This window comes from Diceros bicornis, chromosome 36 (genome assembly GCF_020826845.1).
Source record: "Diceros bicornis minor isolate mBicDic1 chromosome 36, mDicBic1.mat.cur, whole genome shotgun sequence".
NCBI lineage: Eukaryota > Metazoa > Chordata > Mammalia > Perissodactyla > Rhinocerotidae > Diceros > Diceros bicornis.
Window position 1 is genome coordinate 19151608 of NC_080775.1, and position 25745 is coordinate 19177352.

Genomic DNA, 25745 nt, shown 5'->3' on the forward strand with positions numbered 1-25745 from the left:
CAGTTTGCACACCCACCAGCAGTGTATGAGAGTTCCCTTCTCACCACATCCTCTCCAACACTTGTTGTTTCCTGTCTTGGTAATTATAGCCTTCTGACGGGCGTGAGGTGATATCTCATTGTAGTTTTGATTTGAATTTCCCTGATAGCTAGTGATTTTGAACATCTTTTCATGTGTCTGTTGGCCATCTGTATATCTTCTTTGGAGAAACGTCTGTTCAGGTCTTTTGCCCATTTTTTAATTGGGTTGTTAGTTTTGTTGTTGTTGAGATGCATGAGTTCTTTATATATGTTGGAGATTAAGCCCTTATCAGATGTATGGTTTGCAAATATCTTCTCCCAATTGTTAGGTTGTCTTTTCGTTTTGTTGATGGTTTCCTTTGCTGTGCAGAAGCTTTTTAGTTTGATGTAGTCCCATTTGTTTATTTTTTCTATTGTTTCTCTTGCCCGGTCAGATGTGATGTTTGAAAAGATGTTGCTAAGACCGATGTCGAAGAGCGTACTGCCTATGTTTTCTTCTAGAAGTTTCATAGTTTCAGGTCTTACATTCAAGTCTTTAATCCATTTGGAGTTAATTTTTGTGTATGGTGTAAGGTAAGGGTCTACTTTCATTTTTTTGCATGTGGCTGTCCAGTTTTCCCAACACCATTTGTTGAAGAGACTTTCTTTTCCCCATTGTATGTTCTTGGCTCCTTTGTCAAAGATTAGCTGTCCATAGATGTGTGGGTTTATTTCTGGGCTTTCGATTCTATTCCATTGATCTGTGTGTCTGTTTTTGTGCCAGTACCATGCTGTTTTGGTTACTATAGCTTTGTAGTATATTTTGAAATCAGGGAGTGTGATACCTCCAGCTTTGTTCCTTTTTCTCAGGATTCCTTTAGCTATTTGGGGTCTTTTGTTGTTCCATATAAATTTTAGGATTCTTTGTTCTATTTCTGTGAAAAATGTTGTTGGAACTTTGATAGGGATTGCATTGAATCTATAGATGGCTTTAGGAAGTATAGACATCTTAACTATGTTAATTCTTCCAATCCAAGAGCACAGAATATCTTTCCATTTCTTTGTGTCTTTTTCAATTTCTTTCAGAAATGTTTTATAGTTTTCGGTGTAGAGAACTTTCACCTCTTTGGTTAAGTTTATTCCTAGGTATTTTATTCTTTTTGTTGCAATTGTAAATGGTATGGTATTCTTAATTTCTCTTTCTGCTACTTCGTTGTTAGTGTACAGAAATGCAACTGATTTTTGTATGTTGATTTTGTATCCTGCAACTTTACCATATTCGTTTATTGCTTCTAAAAGTTTTCTGGTGGATTCTTTAGGGTTTTCTATATATAAAATCATGTCATCTGCAAATAGTGACAGTTTCACTTCTTCCTTTCCAATCTGGATCCCTTTTATTTCTTTCTCTTGCCTGATTGCTCTGGCTAGGACTTCCAATACTATGTTAAATAGGAGTGGTGACAGTGGGCATCCTTGTCTGGTTCCTGCTCTTAGAGGGATAGCTTTCAGTTTTTCACCATTGAGGATGATATTAGCTGTGGGTTTCTCATATATGGTCTTTATTATGTTGAGGTACTTTCCTTCTATCCCCATTTTATTCAGAGTTTTTATCATAAATGGATGCTGTATCTTGTCAAATGCTTTCTCTACATCTATTGAGATGATCATGTGATTTTTGTTCTTCATTTTATTAATGTGGTGTATTACGTTGATTGATTTGCGAATGTTAAACCATCCCTGCATACCTGGAATAAATCCCACTTGATCATGGTGTATAATCTTTTTAACGTATTGTTGTATGCGATTTGCTAGTATTTTGTTGAGGATTATCGCATCGATGTTCATCAGTGATATTGGCCTGTAATTTTCTTTTTTTGTGTTGTCCTTGTCTAGTTTTGGTATCAGGGTAATGTCAGCTTCGTAAAATGAGTTAGGGAGCTTCCCCCCCTCCTCAATTTTTTGGAAGAGTTTGAGAAGGATAGGTATTAGGTCTTCTTTGAATGTTTGGTAGAATTCACCAGGGAAGCCGTCTGGTCCTAGACTTTTATTTTCGGGGAGGTTTTTGATTATTGTTTCGATCTCCTTACTGGTGATTGGTCTATTCAAATTCTCTACTTCTTCTTGATCCAGTTTTGGAAGGTGGTATGATTCTAAGAATTTATCCATTTCTTCCAGATTGTCGAATTGGTTGGCATATAGCTATTCATAGTATTCTCTTATAATCTTTTGTATTTCTGAGGTGTCTCTTGTAACTTCTCCTCTTTCATTTCTGATTTTACTTATTTGTGCCTTCTCTCTTTTTTTCTTGGTGAGTCTAGCTAAAGGTTTGTCAATTTTGTTGATATTTTCAAAGAACCAGCTCTTGGTTTTATTAATTTTTTCTATTGTTTTTTGGTCTCTATTTCATTTATTTCTGCATTGATTTTTATTATTTCCCTTCTTCTACTGATTTTGGGCCTGGTTTGTTCTTCTTTTTCCAGTTCCTTCAGGTGCATTGTTAGATTGTTTATTTGAGATTTTTCTTGTTTGTTGAGATAGGCCTCTATCGCTATAAACTTCCCTCTTAGAACCGCTTTTGCTGTATCCCATAAATTCTGGCATGTCGTATTTTCATTTTCATTTGTCTCCAGGTATTTTTTGATTTCTTCTTTGATTTCTTCGTTAACCCAGTCGCTGTTCAGTAGCATTTTGTTTAATCTCCATGTTTTTGTGGCTTTTCTGATTTTCTTCCTATAGTTGATTTCTAGTTTCATACTGTTGTGGTCAGAAAAGATGCTTGGTATTATTTCAATCTTCTTAAATTTATGGAGACTTGTTTTGTGGCCTAATATGTGATCAATCCTGGAGAATGTTCCATGTGCTTTTGAAAAGAAGGTGTATTCTTCGGTTTTTGGATGGAATGCTCTGTATATATCTACTAGGTCCATCTGTTCTAGTGTGTCGTTTAAGGCCAATGTTTCCTTATTGATCTTCTGTTTGGATGATCTATCCGTTGGTGTAAGTGGAGTGTTAAAGTCCCCTACTATTATTGTGTTACTGTCTATTTCTGTTTTTATGTCTGTTAATAATTGCTTTATATATTTGGGTGCACATACATTGGGTGTGTAGATATGTACAAGTGTTACATCCTCTTGTTGGATTGTTCCCTTGATCATTATGTAATGCCCTTCTTTGTCTTTTTTTACAGTTTTTGTTTTAAAGTCTATTTTGTCTGATATGAGTACTGCTACCCCAGCTTTCTTTTCATTGCCATTTGCGTGGAGTATCTTTTTCCATCCCTTCACTTTCAGTTTGTGAGTGTCTTTAGGTCTGAAGTGTGTCTCTTGTATGCAGCATATATATGGGTCTTGTTTTTTTATCCAGTCAGCCACTCTATGCCTTTTAATTGGAGCATTTAGTCCATTGACGTTTAAAGTAGCTATTGATAAGTATGTACTTACTGCCATTTTTTAACTTTTTTTTTTTCTCAGTGTTTTAGTAGTCCTTCTCTGTTCCTTACTTCTTCTATACAGAATTGATGGTCACTTTAGTTTGACCTCTGTCTGAAAGCTCTACTCTTTAACTCCCCTCCTCCCTCCTTTTATGTTTTTAATATCGTATCTAACCTCTTTTTTGTGCATTTGTATCCATTACGTTCTAATCATGGAAATAGATAATTTTTCCTATTTGTGGTCTTCTCTTTTCCCCTTAAATCAGTCCCTTTAACATTTCTTGTAGCATTGGTTTCTTGGTGACAAACTCCTTTAATTTTTGCTTGTCTGGGAAAATTTTGATCTCTCCTTCCATTTTGAATGATAAGTTCTTTCCTTTTAGCACTTTAAATATATCGTGCCATTCTCTTCTAGCCTGTAAGGTTTCTGCTGAGAAGTCAGCTGATAGCCTTATGGGGTTTCCTTTGTATGTAACTTGACATTCTCTTGCGGCTTTTAGCATTCTCTCTTTATCTTTAATTCTGGACATTTTGATTATGATGTGTCTTGGTGTGGGCCTCTTTGGGTTTATCTTGTTTGGGGCTCTCTGTGCTTCCTGTACCTGGATGTCTGTTTCCTTCCTTAGGTTAGGGAAGTTTTCATCTGTTATTTCTTGAAATAGATTCTCAGCCCCCTTGTCTCGCTCTTCTCCTTCTGGGACACCTATAACACGGATGTTAGTGCGCTTGATCTTGTCCCAGAGGTCCCTTAGACTGTCCTCACTCTTTTTAATTCTTTTCTCTTTTACCTGTTCACCTTGGGTAATTTCTTCTAGTCTTTCTTCCAGCTCACAGATCCGTTCTTCTGTATCCTCTACTCTGCTTTTGAGTCCCTCTAATGAATTTTTCATTTCCAGTATTGTATTCTTCATTTCTGATTGGTTCTTTTTTATATCTTCCATTTCTTTGTTGACATTCTCACTGAGATCATCTATTCTTCTCCCCATATCAGTGAGCATCCTTAACACTCTTAGTTTGAACTCTCTGTCAGGTAGGTTGCTCATTTCTGTTTCACTTAGTTCCTTTTCTGGGGTTTTGTCCTGTTCCCTTACTTGGAATGTATTCTTTTGCCTCCTCATTTTGCCTCTTTCCCTGTGCTTGTGTCTACGTATTAGTTAGGACAGCTACGTCTCCTGCTCTTGGATAGGTGACCTTATGTAAGTGATGCCTTAGGAGGCTTCCAGTGTGCTTCCCTCAGTTCTCAATGTTCCAGGGGTGGCCCCTATGTGGGCTATGTGTGTCCTTCTATTGTGGCCTGTTAGCTCTCCCTATAGGTGCCCAGGGAGGCTGAGTTATGCTCCTGGCCAGCTGTTGTAATGCTCAGCTGCTTATAGTTGTTGTGGGCCCTTCAGTCTCTTTATCAGGTGTGGTGCACCCCAGCACAGTTGGCTGTAAGTTCTAATACCACATTTGTGTGGCAGTATTTCTTTTAACTGAGTAGGCCCCCAGCGTGGCAGGTTGTTTGGCTCAGGGCCTTACAATTGCTGCAAGCCTCTAGCCTATTATGTCTCTTGTGAGCTCTCTGAGGATTGCAGCTGGGTGGGGCTGGCCTCAGGCACAGAAGCACCCAATTGTTTCAGGCTTTGGAAGGTGGGGCAAACCTCCTATGTGGGTCTTTGAGAAGCACAAGTCTTCTGCAGCTGACAAGCCCTGTTGCCCACAGGTCCACACACACAGTCAACACAGTCCTGCCCCGTGTGCGTGCCCCGACCTCCCCAAGCAGACCCAGTCTCTCCACGGCGGGAGCCCCACACACTCCGCCACCGCCCCACACTCTCCACCCGCTCCTTGTGCACACCCTGCCCCGCTCAAGTCGGCTCAGTTGGCAGGCTGCAGAGAATCCAGTCACCAATCTATGCAGGCCCACACGTTGCCTGAGGGCTTGTTGTTGGTTGGGGCCAGTCTCTAGGGTGGGCTGCCCGCCCTGGCTGAGCTGGATTAAATCGGTGCTCTAGCGGGTGGAGCAGACCCTGGGCTAGCTGGCCTCAGGGAGAACTCCAATGGCGTCTGTGTCAGCACGCTCACACCAGGCCACAACAATGGCTGCCGCCAATGTCCCTGTCCCTGGAGAGGTCTCACCCCTCACCGAGATGCACTCAGGGCCTATTAGGTGAGTCTGTTGTCACCAAAGCACTGTGCACCTTTCTGGTGATTTTAGGATGCTTTCTGGAATGGGTGAGTTTGTGCGCAGGCCCTTTAAGAGCCAGTTTTAGTTTCTTTGTGAACCGGGTTTTCTGGGGGTCCTCCCCAATGCTTTAGTAGCAGGCACAGTCAGATATTATGCCGCTGGTGTTGATTGTGCTGGGTCCACAAAATGCCCACAGCGGGGGCGCTCCCGGCTCAGGGCCCCGCGCCTCCAGGGAGGCTGCGTACCTGTGAGCCGCTGCTGGCGGCCGTGACGCTGGCAGCTTGTGAAGGCGGCGCTTTTCCTCTCCAGAAGGGAGTCTCTGCCTCTTCCACCCCAGTTAGGATTGTCCGTTGTTGCAGGAGTTCCTCTTATCCAGTTTTCAGTTCTGTCTCAGGGGTGATTTTTCCACGAGTAGTTGTAAATTGGCTGTGTCCACGGGAGGAGGTGAGTTCAGAGTCTGCCTACGCCGCCATCTTGACTCCGCCCCCACACATTATACTTGATTGTTCCTTTTCTTTTTACTTTCCCCCATAAAACTCTGAGGTCCCTAAGCACACCAAATCCCTGTACATCTCCTGACACAGAGCAGGTTCTCTCTCTCTCTCATTCTCTCCGTGTGAAAGTTTATAGATGCTTACTTAAGCACTGATGCTAATAGTCCTACTCACTTCTTCCTTCTTTTTTTCAATGCATATTAACTGAATAGCTACTAAATACACATTGCCATAATAGGTTCTGTGAAGAGTTCACAACGTGCATCATGATTTTGAGTTTATGACTTAGTGTTTTACTACCAATGTATGCCAGAATGAGAGCCACAGAGCTTACACACTTGATGAGTGCCTATCTGAAATTACAGCTGTATTAATATTAATAACTATTAATAAACTATAATGTTCATTGATTTTACCCTGACCAATGTTAGATTTGAAAAGACTATGGAAGGTTGCTTGGTCTATAGTAAACTGAAGAACTCTCCTTAAGTCTCTACAATGCCAATTCTGTTAAAATAGTAAATTAAATATAAGTTCTCAGCTCTTATCCTGTTGAATATGGATCCCTTTAGTATTTACTCTTCATACACTATTAAAATAACTTCAGACTGGTGAGTGACAGAGTGACGGTTTGACAGCTTGAGATTCTGATGGAGCATGCACAGCTCTTGTACAACTAGGTTTAAAGCTCTGTTTCGCATATTTACAAGCTTGGAACCTGCTGAAACTACAGTAGGGATCTGAAATTTAATTGTAGTTGAGGAACATAAATCCTCCATTTTCATAGAATTTAATTAAACACTTCCATTTGAGTTTACATTTCTCGCTTACCTGTGAAGGTCTGAGTTTAGGTGGGTGTGGTAGTGAAATCTAAAATGAAATGGACAACCAGAAAGAATTTTTCAATCAAGTCGTGGCAATTAAGTAGACATTGAAAAAAATGTGTACCACGTGGGAACAGAGAATGCTGGATGGTTTAAACTGAACAATTTTTTAAAAGAGCATTTTAAGAAATTTGGTCAACTTTCATCTCCACTGAAATTGGGACCAGCAATGAAATAAATGGGTAGCCTATATATGCACTAATATCTGTCCATGTAACAGAATAAAAGCACCATGATAAAAAAAAAAAAAATCAAGAATTTAAAATATAGTGAAACTGAAAAGGAGTCACTTTGAATCCAAAGAGAAGGATTTCATTTCCAAGGGGTCTCATCTCCGAATGTCGTGTTTTTCTTTCAAACATGCAGCCTTAGAACTCTCTATGTCATAAGGAGATGAAAAAAAATTGACTGCTGTGTGTCTGAACTTGTTTTTTATGGAGTTTTTGTTGACATATTTTATAGAGTGTATCATCCAACCATTGAAGGAATTAATTCTCAGCTCACACACTGCCTGGTACTTAGTAAATACTCAGTAAATATTGATTGAATAAATGACAGTCCTGAATTCCGTGTTATAGCTACTGCTATCAGCACCTAACATAATCCTCTCTCTATTTTTTCTTCACTACCTAGTTAACCTGTCAAACCTGTAGTTTATGTCATCATTGATAGTGAGTAGGAGGTGAGATGATCAAGGCCCTCTAGCCTCAGAAACAGTGTTTTCTTACGTAGATTAAATTATTAACGATATCATATGAGCTCCCAAGTTCTTTGACAGTGTCACGATAGGAAGGAATTAATGAAAAGTATTCATTACAGTTTTCTTTTACCCAAGAAAATTTTTCAAGAAAACTTTTACTTGGTTTGGTGTTAGAGACATCAAGGAGAATGTATAGTAAAACCTTATTTTGTAACTTTGAGTCAGAATGTATATCCTGCCCGATATAAGAAGCAAGAGAGAAGGGTCCTGAGAAACTTCTGTGGATGCAGAGTGGTACTGCCCATTACAGTGTGGACAAATAAGTGTCCTCAAACTCGTCTTGGGAGTGTGCTAGCATCCCATTTCTTTAGTCTTCTCTATGGCATGTCTTAAGACCAGTTAGTGCAGCTGCCTTGAGCCTTTTCTTAAGGGGAGATACAAAGGTTGGCAAACAATGTACTCAGCATTTTCTGGGCTTGCATATTTGGAGGAATGGAGAATTGAGAAGATCATATTTAACGCCAAAGTAGTTTGGGATATCTTTAATTATAGTAAAGCTACTGGAGACAGGTAAATGGAATATTTAAATCATTCAAAAACATTTTTCAATAGGTGCGGTTTTGGTATCATCTGTCTCAGCATTCACATCTCTCAGTTTTTACAAGAACGTCACTGGATGGGAATTTGCAGAAGCAGGGTGATCTAATTGGAATCTCTGAATCTAAGTGGAGACGAGCAAAAATCGATCTCTATGCGAAGGCTGGAGAATCTACTCTGCCTTTTCAGGTGAGCACATAAAAAATTAATACAATTCAGCAGAAGGTGCTTATTTAATGCTAATCTTTTCAGACAGCAATATAACACATAGATCCCATAAAGTTATCTGCTGTTAATAAAGCACATTCACAATCAGGGATGAATAAAGAGGTTATCTTGACTAAGTGCTCAAGACTTTGGTGTGGAAGTATAGCAAAAGTGGAGATAAGAATTGCATAGGATGGCAGAGAGAAGAGTAATTTAACAGGAAAATATTTGGTTTTTTAAGTGAGGATGGTGGATTACATGAGGTAGTGAAAAAATCTGACTGGGACTGCAGTCACATTTTAATCCTACTGCCTCGTATTCTACTGCCCACTAATATTGAGGACTGTATCAACCTTTTATGTTATTTTCTTGGTTCATAATAAAAGAAGGCAACTGTAGCTTATCAAATGGGTGCCCCAACTTCCACCCTCTTGGACATGACTCCCTTCTGAATGATTTTTGCAAAGAGCTATTTTATAAACTAGCTTGGATCGTGGAATATAGTGGAAAACACTGCCTTCAGAGTTAGGTGGTCTGAGTTCTGGTCTCTGCTCAGTTCATGGGTTGGTGAGTGACTGCACAAATTACGTCTTTGAGCTTCAAATTTCACAGTCTGTGAAAACCACAGTGATAGAGAAAGCAGTACTTCAGGGGAATCTGAATATTAAAGAGAATATAGCTAAAATGGTGGCCATGAATATGGGCTCTGGAGCCTGGGGTTCAAGCCCAGGTGTATAATCATAGGGAAGTTTCTCAATCCTTCTATGCTTCTGTTTCTTCCTCTATAAATGGGGAGGTAAAGGGATCATTCTTGGGGTGTTAGGAGCCCCTGATAAATAACACACTTCATCTGGTACTCATTTCTGAACCAACTGAGATAAATATAGAAGTCTAACAGATAGAGAGCAAAATATTTTGGAGGGGATGCCTTTAGAATCTGCAGTCATATATTTAAAATAAAACTTCACCTCAGGATAAACTGATTCACCCAGAGAACAGCTGACTGCTAGCGAAAACTTCGGGGAAACCTTTTACCATTAGCCAGAGAGACTATCAGAACGCGTGCCTCCTGAAAACAGGCTGGCTCCCAAAAGGTGGGGGATGGGGTATTGAATAAGAGAGGAAGAGGATGAGTCAAGCATGCCGAGCTTATTCTTCTAACATCACCAATCAGTTAAATCCTCCTTCTCCCATGGGAAACAGTAAGGGGTCAGTTAACAGCAGTGTCACTGCTGGGAAGTTCTTGCCTGTGGAAGGAGGAGGGATAGGGAATAAACATCGACTCCTATTAGCAGTACCTACTTTGTGGAATTATTATGAGGATTAAACGGTTTATACATGTAAAGCACATGGAAAATAATATGGCACGAAGTAAACACACAAAAGTTAGCTATTGTTATTGTTGTGGTTATTGCATATTGTTTGGGAAGTGTAGACACTCAATAAATGTCAGTATCCTTCTTTATTTTGAAAGGGAGGCTCCTCTTGATCAAAACTCTGGGCTCAATGATTAGAGATTCCTTCACTCAGTGAAGGTCTCCATACTCCCCTGATTCTCAAGGATCATATTTATGATTCCACTCCCATATCTAGTGGACAAAAACATAGTGAATCTAGGAACTCTTAACATTTGGAAAACATTTGACGTAAAGGCCAGTCATGGAATCATTTTAGTGTCAATGTCTATTACATGTGACAGGACAAACAAAATAAAAGCAGTTTGATCCCTTGCCTCATGTATTTATAGTCTATATGAAATTCTTTTCATTAGATTTACTTTTAGTTAGAATGAAATCGATTAATATCTCTCAGAGTCTATTGTTCTATCATATTGGGAAGAAAACAAAGTGTCCCTGTCTACACAAAAACCTGCACACTGATGTTTATAACACCTGTATTCAGAATTGCCAAAACTTGGAAACAACCAAGATGTCCTTCAGTTGGTGAATGGATAAGTAAACTGTGGTACATCCAGACAATGGAATATTATTCAGCACTAAAAAGAAATGAGCTGTCAAGCCTAGAAATGGCATGGAGGAAACTTAAATGCATATTACTAAATGAAAGAAGCCAATCTGAAAAGGCTACATACTGCATGATTCCAACTATATGATATTCTGGAAAAGGCAAAACTATGGAGATAGTAAAAAGATCAGTGGGTGTGGGAGTGAGGGGAAGGGTGAGGGGAGGGATGAAGAGACAGAGGACAGAGGATTTTTAGGACAGTGAAAATACTTTGTATGATAATATGATGATGGATACGTGTCATTATTCATTTGTTCTAACCCATCGAATGTACAACACCAAGAGTGATGTGTAATATAAACTACAGACTTTGGGTGATTAAGATGTATCAATGTAGGTTTAGCAATTGTAACAATGTCCCACTCTGGTGGGGCATATTGATAATGGAGGAGGCTATGGATGTGTGGGGGCAGGAGGTATATGAGAAAACTCTGTACCTTCCCCTCAATTTTGCAGTGAACCTAAAACTGCTCTAAAAATCTTAATAAAAAACAAAAGAAAACAAAACAACAAAAAAAAATGGAACATCTTTTGTTAGAACTAGCTATTTGAGAAATATTATGAATTGAAATGCATGCCATTCCTTTCTCAGCCTGGAGGCACTCCTTAACCTGTCACTATTATTGAAGAGATTCAGCACGGTGTAGATTTTTCTCTTTAATATTTCTTCCTTTGGGGTTTTAGTTTTTGTTTTGCTTTGCAGTGCAAACTGAGACTACTCTTTATTATCTGGGGCATATGAACCAGTTAGTAGATTGACCAGTGGTTAGACAGGATGTCATAAGTTGGCAGCCACAGGTTTGTGATCTTTCTAAAGCAGCCTTGCTCTGCTGCTCTCCTCTCTCCCTTCAGTCCCCTCCATGGGGGCTCAGCGCCACGTGTTGGCTTTTCTCTCTCCCCAGTTGGGGGCTCCCAGTCAGCACCCATGAGCCTCACCTTAATTATGATGTCCTTTGAGGGGAATGAATGGTCTTGGGTTCTTGCTAGGCCTCAGCTATGTTTAATTCACCCCTGAGAAGAAGAGTTTTAGTCTGTGCCTCTGTTCCTTCTTACTCAATCCTGTTACTTGGCTGTAGTACAAGTTTGTTTTAGAAACCACAGGTGAATAAAAAGAAAAATAAAAAATATTCTCTCACATTTCACCATTAAAGAGGCCATTACAGGTCTACAATCTCTAATCAGCAATTTGGAAAATTCAAATTTGGAAAGTGATAAGCTTTTGAAAAATGAATTTAGAGGCAAAATTGAACCTGACCCAAACCAGTGTGAGGTCTCTAGGCAGTTCATTTAGTGATGAGTTTGATTATAGAGTGCTGCCCCCATGTCCCTGGGGGTATCATGTAATATACACAATAGGTGTTATAGTAACATTCTCAACTCTAAACCATTCACATTTCAAAACCCAGCTGGACCCAAAGACTTGAGATAAGAAATTGCAAGCCTGTGTTAACATTCTGGTGTGAATCAGTCCAAGTTTTATACACACACACACACACACACACACACACGCACGCACATATACACACACGCAAGATACGTAAATACACAGTCACACACAGATATATACACACAGTATTATTTAACACATTAATATTACTTATATATATTATTAAATAGTTCAAACAAGTAGAGAATACAGAAAGAGGCAAACACCCATGTACTCATACCTCAGAATTAACTAATGTTAATATTTTGTTTGCTTATAATGTTAATGTTTGCCTGTAAAGATGCCGCTTTTATCCTCTTTGTACCCCTTTTTTTCCATTCTTGTCCTCTGCAGGAAAAAAACATAATATTATGTTGATTTTAACCTGATTCCTCTAAGTATATTTTCAAAAGTATGGAAATATGCATGAGGATTCTAGCAAGGTGCAGTTCTATTTCATGCTTTTATCAACAACAAATGGAAAAGATATTATACCTACAAATAGTCAATCTAGCTTTTAAATATTCAAGTGTATGAAGTTCATCTTCTTGAAAACAGCCTTCCTTGGCACTTTAAGTTTAGTGGACTGAATCATTTAAAAGTGACCTTAGTCATCGCCTGGCCATCGGTTCAATGTGACTACACTCTGAACATATTTATACAGCGTAATCCAATCCAATCCAAACATCGGAAAGGACAAAGACCTCAGGCTGTACGACCTCTGTGTTTCCTTGCAGCCGTGAAAATCTGATTCACTGTGGTCCTTTTGATGTCTCTTGTGGACATCATGACAGAGTGCAAATTGCTTTGAGTTCCTAAGGAAATAAGCACGCCTAGGTAGATAGGGATTTCATTCTTCCTGGTGGAAAAGGATGAGGCTTACTGTTTATTCTGTAAGAACAACAAATTACCAACATTTCAATACTCTTTCCATTTCCTGTGCAGTTTTTATTGGAAGGGTGTAAGTCAAATAGCTAATAATATTCTTTATGATCTGTTTTAACTTGGCCTGTTCATTTTATATGTTCAGCTTTTTACACTAATATATTTATTTATAGTTTCTTTTTACCTAATTACTGTTCTTCATTTTAATATCTATAAGTGGCACTTTTTCTGAGTACCGTCCATTGATTTCCAGTTGATCTACTTTCTTTGAGTTTCCCATTAAAACATAATTGTGTCATATTTTAGATTTCATTTTAAAATGACTCTTTTGTGAAATTTTCCACCATGATTGATACCATGTTCACTCTTTATCAGAGTCAATGATATAAATCAATAACAATTTCCCGACATTATTTGAAGATTCAATGAAGGGTAAGATTTATAATATAAAAGTAAAAGCTGATCTAGTCTCTGTAAATTGCTGTGTCCTCAGCCTTCTTAATCTAGGGCCTCATTAAATCTTGTTTTGCCGGCTAGCTCTGTCCTTCAGCATCTGCTAAAGACCAGTTATCTCTTTATTTCATTAGAGTTGATGCAGTAGAGCATAATTATTAATGACTCAGGTTACATACTTTTCTTATTTGATATGTGACCTTCAACCGATTACCTCAACTCTCCAAGCTTCTGTTTCCTTTGTTTTAAAATAAGGATGAAAATAGCACCATCTTCACAGGGTTAAAACAAGCGAACGTCCCTGGTATGTAGTAAGCACTAAATAAAAGTTATCTGTTGATCTTATTAATACCACCATCATTCTTTAAAAATTACTATATTCCAATTTTTCTTTATTTCTTCTTATTATATTCCTACTTTCTTCATTTCTTCTTAGATTCATATTTATTCGTTCTTGTTATTCATTTTTAAAACAAAGTATCAAAGAACCAAAATCTGAATATGCTGGTCGAGTATTTCTCTGGAAAAGCTTCTCTCGGTTTTGCAGATGTAAAAAGTAATCACTTTATTTGTAAACAATATTTCCAAGTTGCTGTGGTTCCTGAAAGCAAAAATAAGACATGATTTTGCTTATGTAGGGAGTAATATAATGTAATTGAATAAAACAAATTCAGCAAGAGCCTGAAAAATAGTTTTGGAAGGAAAAGATATCTACATATAATTTAAATTTAAATTCTCAAATTACCTTGAGAATATTATAAAATGAGGTTTTTAGTCTTACTTCATCCATGGGTGAAACATCTATTCTGAGCAACCTCTCAGTGTCAATTAATAATCAATATTAATTAATTAGTTTCTTTTAATTTATTAAAAAATAACATCAGCTTAGTTAAAACAAGCAATACAAAATAGGAGTAGTGAAGATAATTTTGGAACCATCAGATCATGTTATTTACAGATGTAAGATACATTTTTAGGGGAAGTAATTTTTTTTTCTGTTTAAATTGGGAGGATTTTAATTAATGGTAGAATTATAATTTTTCATCGTGTAGTCTTGAATTTAATTATATAGAAGTAAGCAAGCAGAGGTGTAGGTGACCTCATATCATTTTTGTTTTGCTTTGGAAGTTGTCTTATAGTTGCATTTTAACGTGAATATCTAAAAGAGGCTAGTGTTTCCCTTCCAACAAAATGATGTAACCGTATTTTAAAGACCTATCATAATAGTTCTACTTCAGCTCATCCCAGGGCCTACGCACTCCACTCAAAGAATAGGAGCATGTACCTCTCTAAGGGCACAGAGAAGTGCCCCAAACATTCTATCTTTTCTCCAGCTTTTCTTTGAGTGACGTAGTCTTTCAAATATAGTGGTCAACAAATGCTTGTCTAATGAGTCTGAAGAATTAAGCATCTGTGTCTTAACTGACTTTGGTGTAAGATGTGTTATAATAATGAATACTAGAAGAATTCTTTCAAAATTAAAGCTGTCCAAAATAAATTACAGTAACTTAATAGTATAAACATAATATATTCCTCAATTACAAATCTTGGCTATATTTCATCAAAATCCTTCTTTAAAATCTGTTATTATTTTCTGCCTCTTGTATGAAGGCCAAATTTCTTGGCCAAGACTCTACAGAAAGTAGCTCTAATCAGAATTTTAAAAATCATTAAAATTATATACATCTCATTATAAAGTATAAAAAAGATAAAGCAATAGTCCCTCACGACCACCCTCACCTCCCATCATAGTTTTATCTTGACATAAGTATAGACACTAATTTATTTTTACTTCTAGACCCTTTTCTATTTATTTAATATGTATGTATGTACCACATATATCTAGAAATCTAAACTGTTGTGTATTTTCAGCCTAAGTGGTGTCGTGCTATAAATTTTCTTCTGTAATTTAATTGTTTACTCAGAAACATGTGTTGAAGATCTTTCCCTATTAGCACATAGAGATAGATATTATTTTTAACTGGCTTAGTAGTACATGGTCCATATCACCATTTATTTATTGATTCCCATTTAAGTTGTTCCTATTCATTTGCTGTCAAAACATTGAAGTAAACATTCCTGCACAGGCCTTCCTGTTTATGCCTCGGAGTATCTCTCTAGGGTAAACACTGAGAAGTGGGATTAATTTTTGTAATCTATGTTATTTTTCTTTTTAATAGATGACATCAAATTGTTCTCCAATTGGACTGCACCAATTCGTGCAATCAGCACTATCCATCTATTATTCAGTTAATTTGTTGTTCTCTTAAAATTCTATACTTCTATGTAGGGGAGAAAAAGTTTTTTCCTTGACTCTCTTGGAGTCCCTGGCTGGGTCTGAAAATTAAACTGACAAAGCCGTATTAGCGTGAGAAAAGCGTATAAAATTACTTAAGTTTTACCTGGCATGTGTGCCTTCGTAAGGAAACGAAGACCCAAAGAAACAGTTAAACCTGAGTGTTTTTGATGGTTTGATGCTAGGCTTGATGAATGTGGACAGTCATGGAAAGATATGATAGGGCAAAGAGTATGAGCTAGTGTGGTAAACTGGAAGAAACAGCATGGCCTGTCTGGATTCTTCTCTGTGTCCTTTTGTCTTTGGAGCTAAGGATGTCTCTGGGTATAAGGAGGGCGCCTCTCACATGAGGGTTTTAGGATCTGCTTTAGGAGAAGGGCATGTCCATCCTGCATATGCCATTTCTCAAATTCCTTCACTTAAAATATTTAGTATGCCAAGGTGCGATATTTTGGGGTACTGTGTCTTGAACCCATCATCCTATGACACCCAGAATTTTCTAAATGTACCATATACTTTCACATCTCCTTGCTTTTGCTTGTGATGTTACCAGTTTCTCAAAGTAGCAAAATCTTAGGCAGCAATTATAACTGAGGTTTAAGACCTCTTTACCAAATCTTTTTTCAAATTCTGCCTCACGTTCTTGGCAGAAATAATGAAGCGCTTTTCTTTGATTCGCTTAGTATCTTATGCATATCTCTTGTGTTGCACTTATGGTGTAGTTTGGTTGTTAATGTGTCTTACCAAGTAAGTTGTAAGATCTTTGAGATCAGAGATCCTCCCTGTTATCAGGATGGAGATACACCTACTAGCTGTGTCCTGGACTGGTGGTCCTGCTATGCTTCCTTAAGACTCCAGACATAATTTCTTTCTTTCTTTTTTTTAAGATGGTGGAATAGCAACAGAATAATGCGAGTGATTAACAAGAAAGAAAACAAATTATATCCGTCATTATTCAGAGTGTTAGAATAAATTAAACTCAGATACCTCCAAGTGCTTTAGCATATGAATATTATTAACCACTGTATATGGTTATTGATTGTATGCTTTACCTCACTAAGTAGGTTTCTGTATATGTATACATAATATATATGTATTTAAATATTCTGATATGGAAATGAATCATTGCCTCCAGCAGACCCATTACAAATGAATTCATATCTCAATTAAATTGAGTTGTAAAGCACACAGTTGATTACCCCAAAGAGCTCATTTTAAATGCATGTGACTCTTAATGGCTCCAATGGGAAGGCAGCCCTTCAGTAGTGATGAATGTTACAAGTTTTAATGGAAACAAGGTTACCTAAGATATTAAGGTTACATAAGATGCTGTCAAAGCAGTTATGACTTTATAAATTTATAATTTAAATGTTCTGCTCAAAACAATTTTCTAAAATTAGATTGGAAGATGGCACAGATGTAAATGAGCTTCTCTACACAAAGAAATATGATTGTAAGACTTTTATTTTGGTTAAAAAATGATTAAAGAAGACAATTTCCGTGCTACAAACAGACTTTATTGAACACTTCATGAAGCGGACAGTCTCCATTCAGAGAAATGTAAAATGGGGCAGACAGCAGAAAGCTTTTATATGATAAAGAACAAAGAACAAGGAAGGGAAAAATAGAAAATATCTGATTGACTGGGGCCACATAGTCAACCTTGTCTGGGTGAGAAGGAACAGGAATATAAGTAGTAAAGAGTCTCGAGTTGCCTTGGTGTTTGGGAATTGGCTGACTGAATATACTGAGTTTCTGATCAACCAGAGCATTAACAAGGACACAAAAATTATCATCTGGGGCAGGAGAGCCTCCATCTTGGGTCTAGAAAGTTATTTCAACACTTTTATGGTTTATTTTTAATAGTTTATCTTTCTGTAATTATAGTTAATTTTAGAAGCTACTATTTTATCATCAAATGCTACCGTTGCACTAGATGACATCACTATATCCCAAGAATGTGAAATTTCATATAAGTCACTTCCAGGTACCAGTATACAAAACAAAGGTAAGTTTTTTCTTGTGGTTATTGTAATTTTGAATATTGACATAATTAGTTCTCCTTGATATCAAAATATAAAACATATTAGAATCCTTCAATAATATGACTCACTAATACCTAATACTAGGATGTGGATTATATCACACATCCTTGAAAACTAAAACATTTTTTTAAAAAAAAAAGGTAAAAATACAATATATCACAGTCTAGGCTATAGGCTCGCTTCCAATAATATTCTATGCTTGAGGCTAAAATTGTCACATACAAATTTTTTAATTATAAAAATTATGAATTTTAATTATTTTGCACTTCTATAAGAACACTTCTATAAAAATTCAATTCTATTTTAATTTTGTTTGGCACTTCAAATGAATATATAATGAAATTCATGTTTTAGAATCACCCAGGAGTTCAAAAAAATTATCGTGTTTAGAAAAGTGACTAAGGCCAGCCAAAAATTTCAAACTTGACCCTAAAATTGCGTTTAAATTCAAAACATAATATGTTCAAGAAACAGATGAAGTTTGGCTAATTCTTTGACTAACTATTTTGTAGAGAATTTCAATTAAGGGACAGGAAGATTGTCATAAAAATGGACCCCAAATAGTCGAATAGGCATTTTTGAAAATTTAACCATTACTTAGGTTCTGAGAGTGCGTTGAAACAGGATACATTGTGCCTGCAGTTACTTTGTCATTTGAACACTAATAGATGTTTCTCTTTGACCACCACTATAATTAGATTTCAATTAATCAATAGACAGTATTAAAAATGTTACCTGAAAACTGTCACATTTCATTTTTCTTAATCTCTATACATGAAAAATACTTGCATATAGAAATCGGGCATATCATATAGTCGGAAGTTATGTTTCCTTAAACAACATATTTAGTGAGAGGAAAAGTTGCATTCTCAGCAGAGTTAAATACACTAATTGAGGATGATATAGGAGAAACAATTCTGAATTGAGACCCGAGTTAAAGAACTTTTAATTAAAGGTCCTTTATTAAAGACGTCTTTCATTGGCGAGTTTGTATAATTCTATGTGCTAACTTTATATTGTGTTAATGTGTATTTACTTTATTCAGAATGTGTGTCCTGATTTTATAATAAACCTTTCTAAAGCGGTGTGTGTGTGTGTGTGTGTGTGTGTGTGTGTGTGTAGTTCTGATAGACAGTGAAGAATGTAAGGCAGCAGATTTAATGATTAATGAGTTTTGGAGGGTTAACTAGCATTACCTATTTCTGTTATTCAATTAAACATTTTCCTTCTCCTCATCACATACCACATCACCAGAATTGGAATAGTAGGAAGGCATTAAAGTTGACATTGAAAAGAATGTAATTGGAGGCAAAAGTCTGGTTAAAGGTTTTAAATTATCACTAAAATGAACCTCGGCAGAAGTCTCTGAGAGTGCTTGATCTTACTTACAGAGAATTCTTTTCATAAATTAACTCAAAACTCATTTATGTGTGCTTCATCCGAACACCAGCTCGATTGGTTAGAGCTAATTCTAATTAGGCCAAAATTATATAAATTATTCCTGAAAGACCAATGGTTTTATGCAAAGGAAAAAAAAACTTCCTTACAGTTTTGCAAATTTGTCTAATAGGCAATTATAGGATCTCCTGTATAGAATTTAGTGCTACTACCTGGCAGAAGTTTAGGGACGAGACTGGAAGGGGAGTTAAAAAATGTGCCATGAGCTACGGATAGTGAATTGTGTTGTATTTGGGGGACAGAGTGGCCCGAGATTTACTGAGACCCTGTACTTGAATTAAAGCCTTTGAAGCCTGGCCTGCAAATGGCTGTAGTACTTCAGAGCAATCCTGAGAGTATTAACCTGTTTACATTTGAAGCACCCTACGCGTGATGAAAAGAGCAAATTGTACTCTGATTTGGCCTTTTATCCAGCTTCCTCTTCTGCATATTTGAAAACTAGTGTTCATGAAGCAATTATGCATTCCATTTATTTATTGAAGGACAAGAAGATGTTGTATCCTCTCCATCTCTTAATTTTGAAGCTGGATTCACGCCGCTTGAGGATGCAGGCGATATTTCATCCAGCAGGGTCTATGATTTTACATCTGACTGTCCAAATGGAGCAGATGAAGCCAACTGTGGTGAGTGAAAGAACTGATTCACTGGGCTAAGATGTGTGTACATATTTATTCTCTGAATGTAAAGTGCGTACTACTCAAGTGAGTGTCGTTTAACGAAGACAGTCAGAACTGAGACCTCTACACAACTGCAATGACTTGCAGTTGAAAGCAAACCAATGAATGAAGACATCTCTTTAACTTTTAGTTTTGCTGTGTTCGAGTATAAATAAATGCAGGATAGAACTCAAAAGACAAGAACAAGAATGTATTATAAACATTCCTTTATTAAATTTTTTTTGAGATGGTAAGAATATTCGCCTACTCTTATTCTAAACAATTGCCATGCCAGTACAATTAATGGCAGGGGACTACATAATGCTTAAGAATGTTCTTTCAAACTATAGTGCACCTATGAATAAATTGGTCATAAAACTATAGATCATGGCTAGTCCTATATATTTTTAAATCTGTGAGAGTCTCCTTTGAGTTTCTCCAAGGCAGTGTATCCATTCTTTCTGCCTTATACTTACTTGACTCTCAAGTTATGCTAGCATCCCTGGAAAATTAATAAAGAAGGAAGAGAAGGGGGATGTTCGTGGACAAGCTTTTGCAAAAGTATTTAAATAACTGCTATTGAAGACAATGAAGACAGGCAAAAGGGAAGATTATAGTAGGAGTATCACACTTTATTGACTATCCATTCCTGGAGTGAAACTCAAGGCAGTTTTCAGTCGAGACAATGGTGGGGCATGAACATATTCGTGAGGCATGGTGGAGCACAGAGTTGGAGAGACCCTGCCAACAATCCGTGCAGAACATAGATCAGAATGATGAGAAAAATCAGGGACATTGTTGAGTTCCAATACATTGGCAAAGTGGCTGTGCTGTGACTCACCAAAATCCTTCATTGAGCATCTACCTGATACCAATACATTCAGTAAAGAATAAAATGTGGTCATTTCCCTCGAGAAACTTAGTCTATTTGGTAAGAAACTCATTGATTTAATAGTTAGAACTAGAATAGAGGTATAAACAAAGTGTTTATTGTAACTCTGAGTTGGGTAATGTATTCTATAGAAGGCAGATAATTTCTCAGCAGAAATTTATTTTTTTTTGGAACTCAGTCTATAATATACTAATTTTTACTCTGCCTATATATTTATAAAATTATAATATGAAACTAATCAATTTTGGATAGAAATTCCTGGAGTTAACTCCCAATGACCTATAATGATAAAAGATTTAATATTTTCCATTTCCAACTGAGTAAAGCCCCAAATGACATGAGAGTCCTAGTTCAACTTAGCTTAGTCTCTCGGCCAAACTAAGCAAGGTTACAAGAAGAGTTGTAGGTGATGTTCCAGTCCTAGTAGTCTAAAACGGATTGATTTTTATTCACGAGGTATTTATTAAGTGCCTACTATGTGCTAGGCACTGTTTGGTGCTTTTTTTCCACCAGATCAGGTACATTCTAAAGATATTGAGATACTCTTGAATTTCTCATTGTTCTCTTCAACAACAACCAAAAAGACCAACTAGAGTTTTTAGTTAAATTAAATTATTCCCTTATGGTTAACTGAGCATATCTTATCAAGACCAAATGCGGTAATCATCAGCATGATTTTTTATGTTGGATGTAATAATGTGTCTAGTTTTTATCCAGCTCATAATTATTAAATAGATGTTTGGCCAGTGTTTACATACAGATGGTTCTGTTTATCATTTTTCATAAAAATGTTTATATGACCTTATAAATCTGCCCTCTGAAGATAATGCTTCATAGAAACTCAAGTGTTTATGAGTATAATTGCTAACTGGTGTTTCTTTTTTGAAATTTAAAAAAATTTTTTTTTAATTTTTATTTTTTTATTGAGGTATAATTAACATATAACATATTAGTTTCAGATTACAATATAATGATATTTGCATATATTGCAAAATGATCATAACAATAAGTCTAGTTAACATCTATCACCATACATAGTTACAAAATTCTTTTTTTCTTGTGATGAGAATTTTTAATATTTATTCTTAGCAACTTTCAAATATGCAATACAGTATTATTAACTATAGTCACCATGCTGTGCATTACATCCTCGTGACTTATTTATTTTATAACTGGAAGTTTGTACCTTTGGAGCCCCTTCACCCGTTTTGCCAACCCCCCACCCCGCCCCCGCCTCTAGCAACCACCAATCTGTTCTCTGTATCTATGAGCTTGGTTTTTGTTTTTGCTATTGTTTCCTTTTTTTTTTTTAGATTCTATGTATAAGTGAGATCATATGGCATTTATCTTTCTGTGTCAGACTTATTTCACATAGCAAAATGTCCTCAAGGTCCACCCATGTTGTCACAAATTGCAGGATTTCCTTTTTTATGGCTGAATAATATTCCATTGTACATAAGGAATATATACATGTATTCCATATGTTCCATGTATGTATTTACAATTTATACACATTTTCTTTATCCATTCATCCATCCATGGACACTTCTTAGGTTGTTTCCTTATCTTAGCTATTGTAAATAATGCTACAATGAACATGGGGGTGCATATATCTTTTTGAGTTAGTGTTTCAAATTCTTTGAGTAACTATCCATCTTTTGGGTTCCTTGGACCTAGTTCCAGTGCGAGGAGGTGGGGTTCCCCACACCAACAAGCAGTGCTCAGGACACCAGCTGGGTGTCCTGCAATTCAACTCACTTCCAACACTATCTACCTGCAACCATCAGGTTCTACAGGTTAAGGGTTAGGTCCTACAAGACTGCCCACCTTGCCCCCTCCTCTCCAGACATGGGTCCCAAGCCCAGGTTGTTACCTGTGCTTGTGACTGACTGTCTACAGATTGGAGATTCCCACACTCCCCTCCTTAGACTTCCGATGCCAGTTGTAAGTCCAGGTTGATTTCCATACTTCTGACTGTCTGTAAGTCAGAGGTTCCCAAGACATCTTCTTTGGGTTCAACTAATTTGCTAGAGTGGCTCACAGAACTCAGAGAAACATTTTGCTTACTAGATTAACAATTTATTACGAAAGGATACAACTCAGGAACAGCCAGATGGAAGAGATGCATAGGGCAAGATATGGGGAAAGGATGCAGAGCTTCCATGCCCTCTCCAGGCACACCACTCTCCCAGCACCTCCACATGTTCACCAACCTGAAAGCTCTCAGAACTCCATCCTTTTGTGTTTTTATGGAGGCTTCATTACATAGGCATGATTGATTAAGTCATTAGCCATTGACAATTGATTCAGCCTCCAGCCTCTCCCCCTCCCTGGAGGTCAGGGGGTGGGACTGAGAGTTCTAATCCTCTAATCACATGGTTGGCTCCAGTGGCAATCAGCTCCCATCCTTAGGTGCTTTCCAGAAGTCAATTAATTAACATAACAAAAGACATCTTGAGCACTCTCAACACTTAGAAGATTCCAAGGATTATAGGAACTCTGTGCCAGAAATGAGAATAAAGATCAAATCTATATTTATTATAAATCATGATATCACAGCCCAGAAGTGGAATCGCTGGATCATATGGTAGGTCTATGTTTAATTTTTTGAGAAACCTCCATACTGTTTTCCATAGTGGTTGCACCAATTTACATTCCCACAAATAGTGCACAAGGGTTCCCTTTCTCTACATCTTAGCCAACAGTTGATATTTCTCATATTTTTGATAATAGTCATTCTAATAGGTGAGAGGTGATATCTCTTTGTGGTTTTGATTTGCATTTCCTTGATGAGTAGTGATGTTGAACAACTTTTCATGTGCCTTTTGGCCATTTGTATGTCCTCTTTGGAAAACTATCTATTCAGATCCTCTGCCCATTTTTTAAACATATTTTTTTTTCTATTGAGTTATGTGAGTTCTTTATATACAGTCATGCACCACATAACGACATTTTGGTCAACAACAGACCACATATATGACAGTGGCCCCTAAGATTAGTACCATACAGCCTAGGTGTGTAGTAGGCTACACAATGTAGGTTTGTATAAGTACACTCTATGATGTTCACATGTTGATGAAATCACACAATTTTTAGAACGTATCCCCATTGTTAAGCAACACATGACTGTGTTTTGGATATTGATCCCTTGTCAGATATGTGACTTGCAAATATGTTCTCCCATTCGGTAGGTTGCTTTTTCATTTTGATGATGCTTTCCTTTGCTGTGCAAAAGCTTTTTAGTTTGATATAGTCCCACTTGTTGATTTTTGCTTTTGTTGCCTTGCTTATGGTGTCAAATCCAAAAAATCATTGCCAAGACCAATGTCAAGGAGCTTCCTGCCTATGTTTTCTTCTAGGATTTTTGTGGTTCCGTGTCTTATGCTCAAGTCTTTAACCCCGGTTGAGTTAATGTTTGTGTATAGTGCAAGATAGTGTTCCAGCTTCATTCTTTTGCATGTAGCTGTCCAGTGTTCCCAACACCATTTATTGAAGAGTCTGTCCTTTCCTGATTATATAGTCTTGGCTCCTTTTGTATGAAATTAGTTGACTATATATGGGTGGGTTTACTTCTGAGCTCTCTATTCTGTTCCATTGATTTATGTGTCTGTTTTCATGCCAATACCATACTGTTTTGATTACCATAATTTTGTAATATAGTTTGAAATCAGGTAGCCGAATGCCTCCAGCTTTGTTCTTCATTCTCAAGATCTTTTGGCTATTTGGGATCTTTTGTGGTTCTATAAAAATTTTAGGATTTTTTTTCTACTTCTTTGAAAAATGCCATTGGAATTTTGATAGGAATTGCATTGAATCTGTAGATTGCTTTGAGTAATATGGACATTTTAACAACATTAATTTTTATAATCCATGAGCATAGAATATTGTTTCATTTATTTGTGTCTTCAGTTTTTTTCATCAGTGTCTTGTACAGGTCTTTCACCTCCTTGATTAAATTTATTCCTAGATATTTTATTCTTTTTGATACAATTGTGATTATTTTCTTAATTTCTGTTTCTGATAATTTGTTATTAATGTATAGAAATGCAACAGATTTTTGTATATTGATTTTGTATCTTGCAACTTTATTTAATTCATTGATTAGTTCTAACATTTTTTGGTGGAGTCTTTAGGGTTTTCTATATATAATATCATGTCATCTGCAAATAGTGACAGTTTGACTTCTTCCTTTCCAATTTGAATGTCTTTTATTTCTTTTTCTTGCCTAATTGCTCTGGCTAGGATTTCCAATACTATGTTAAATAAAAGTGCCAAAAGTGGGCATCTTTATCTTGTGTTTGATCTTAGAGGAAAAGCTTTTAGCTTTTCCCCAGTGAGTAAGATGTTATCTGTGGGCTTGTCATATATGGCCTTTATATGTTGATGTATGTTCCTTCTATACCCACTTTGTTGAGAGTTTTTATCTTAAACGCATGTGGAATTTTGTCAAATAATTTTCTCCATCTATTGAGATGATAATATGATTTTTTCCTTCATTTTGTTAATGTAGTGTGTCACATTGACTGATTTGTGGATGTTGAACCATTCTTGCATTCTTGCATCCCTGGAATAAATACCACTTGATCATATTGTATGATCCTTTTAATGTACTGTTGAATTTGGTTTGATAATATTTTGTTGAGATGTGTGATGAACATCTATGTTCACCAAGGATATTGGCCTATAATTTTTTTGTCTGTGTGGTGTCATTGACTGGTTTTGAGATCAGGGTAATGCTGGCCTCAAAAATGAGTTTGGAAATATTCTTTCCTCTTCTATTTTTTGGAAGAGTTTGAGAAGAATTGATATTAATTCTTCTTTAATGCTTTGGAAGAATTTACCAGTGAAGCCATCTAGTCCTGGACTTGTGTTTTTTGGGAAGTGTTTGATTACTGATTCAATCTCCTTATTCCTAATTATCTGTTCAGATTTTCTGTTTCTTCTTGATTCAGTCTTGTTAGATTGTGTGTTTCTAGAAATTTATCCATTTCTTCTAGGTTCTCCAATTTGTTGGTGTATAATTTTTCACAGTGATCTGTTATGATGCTTTATATTTCTGTAGTATCAGTTATAATATCTATGATATCTCCTTTTTCATTTCTGATTTTATTTATTTGAGTCTTCTCTCTTT

General features: G+C 36.7%; 1 protein-coding gene across 8 annotated transcripts in view; it reads left to right on the forward strand.

Moving 5' to 3' along the window:
• The window catches only part of MALRD1 (MAM and LDL receptor class A domain containing 1), an 847485-nt gene that overhangs the window by 261979 nt on the left and 559761 nt on the right, over nucleotides 1-25745 (forward strand). For all 8 annotated transcript variants that reach the window (XM_058532519.1, XM_058532517.1, XM_058532520.1 and 5 more), the window contains 3 exons: nucleotides 8287-8460; nucleotides 17451-17571; nucleotides 19549-19689. In XM_058532519.1, coding sequence (XP_058388502.1) covers nucleotides 8287-8460; nucleotides 17451-17571; nucleotides 19549-19689 — 436 coding nt within the window. The remainder of the gene's footprint in view (nucleotides 1-8286; nucleotides 8461-17450; nucleotides 17572-19548; nucleotides 19690-25745) is intronic.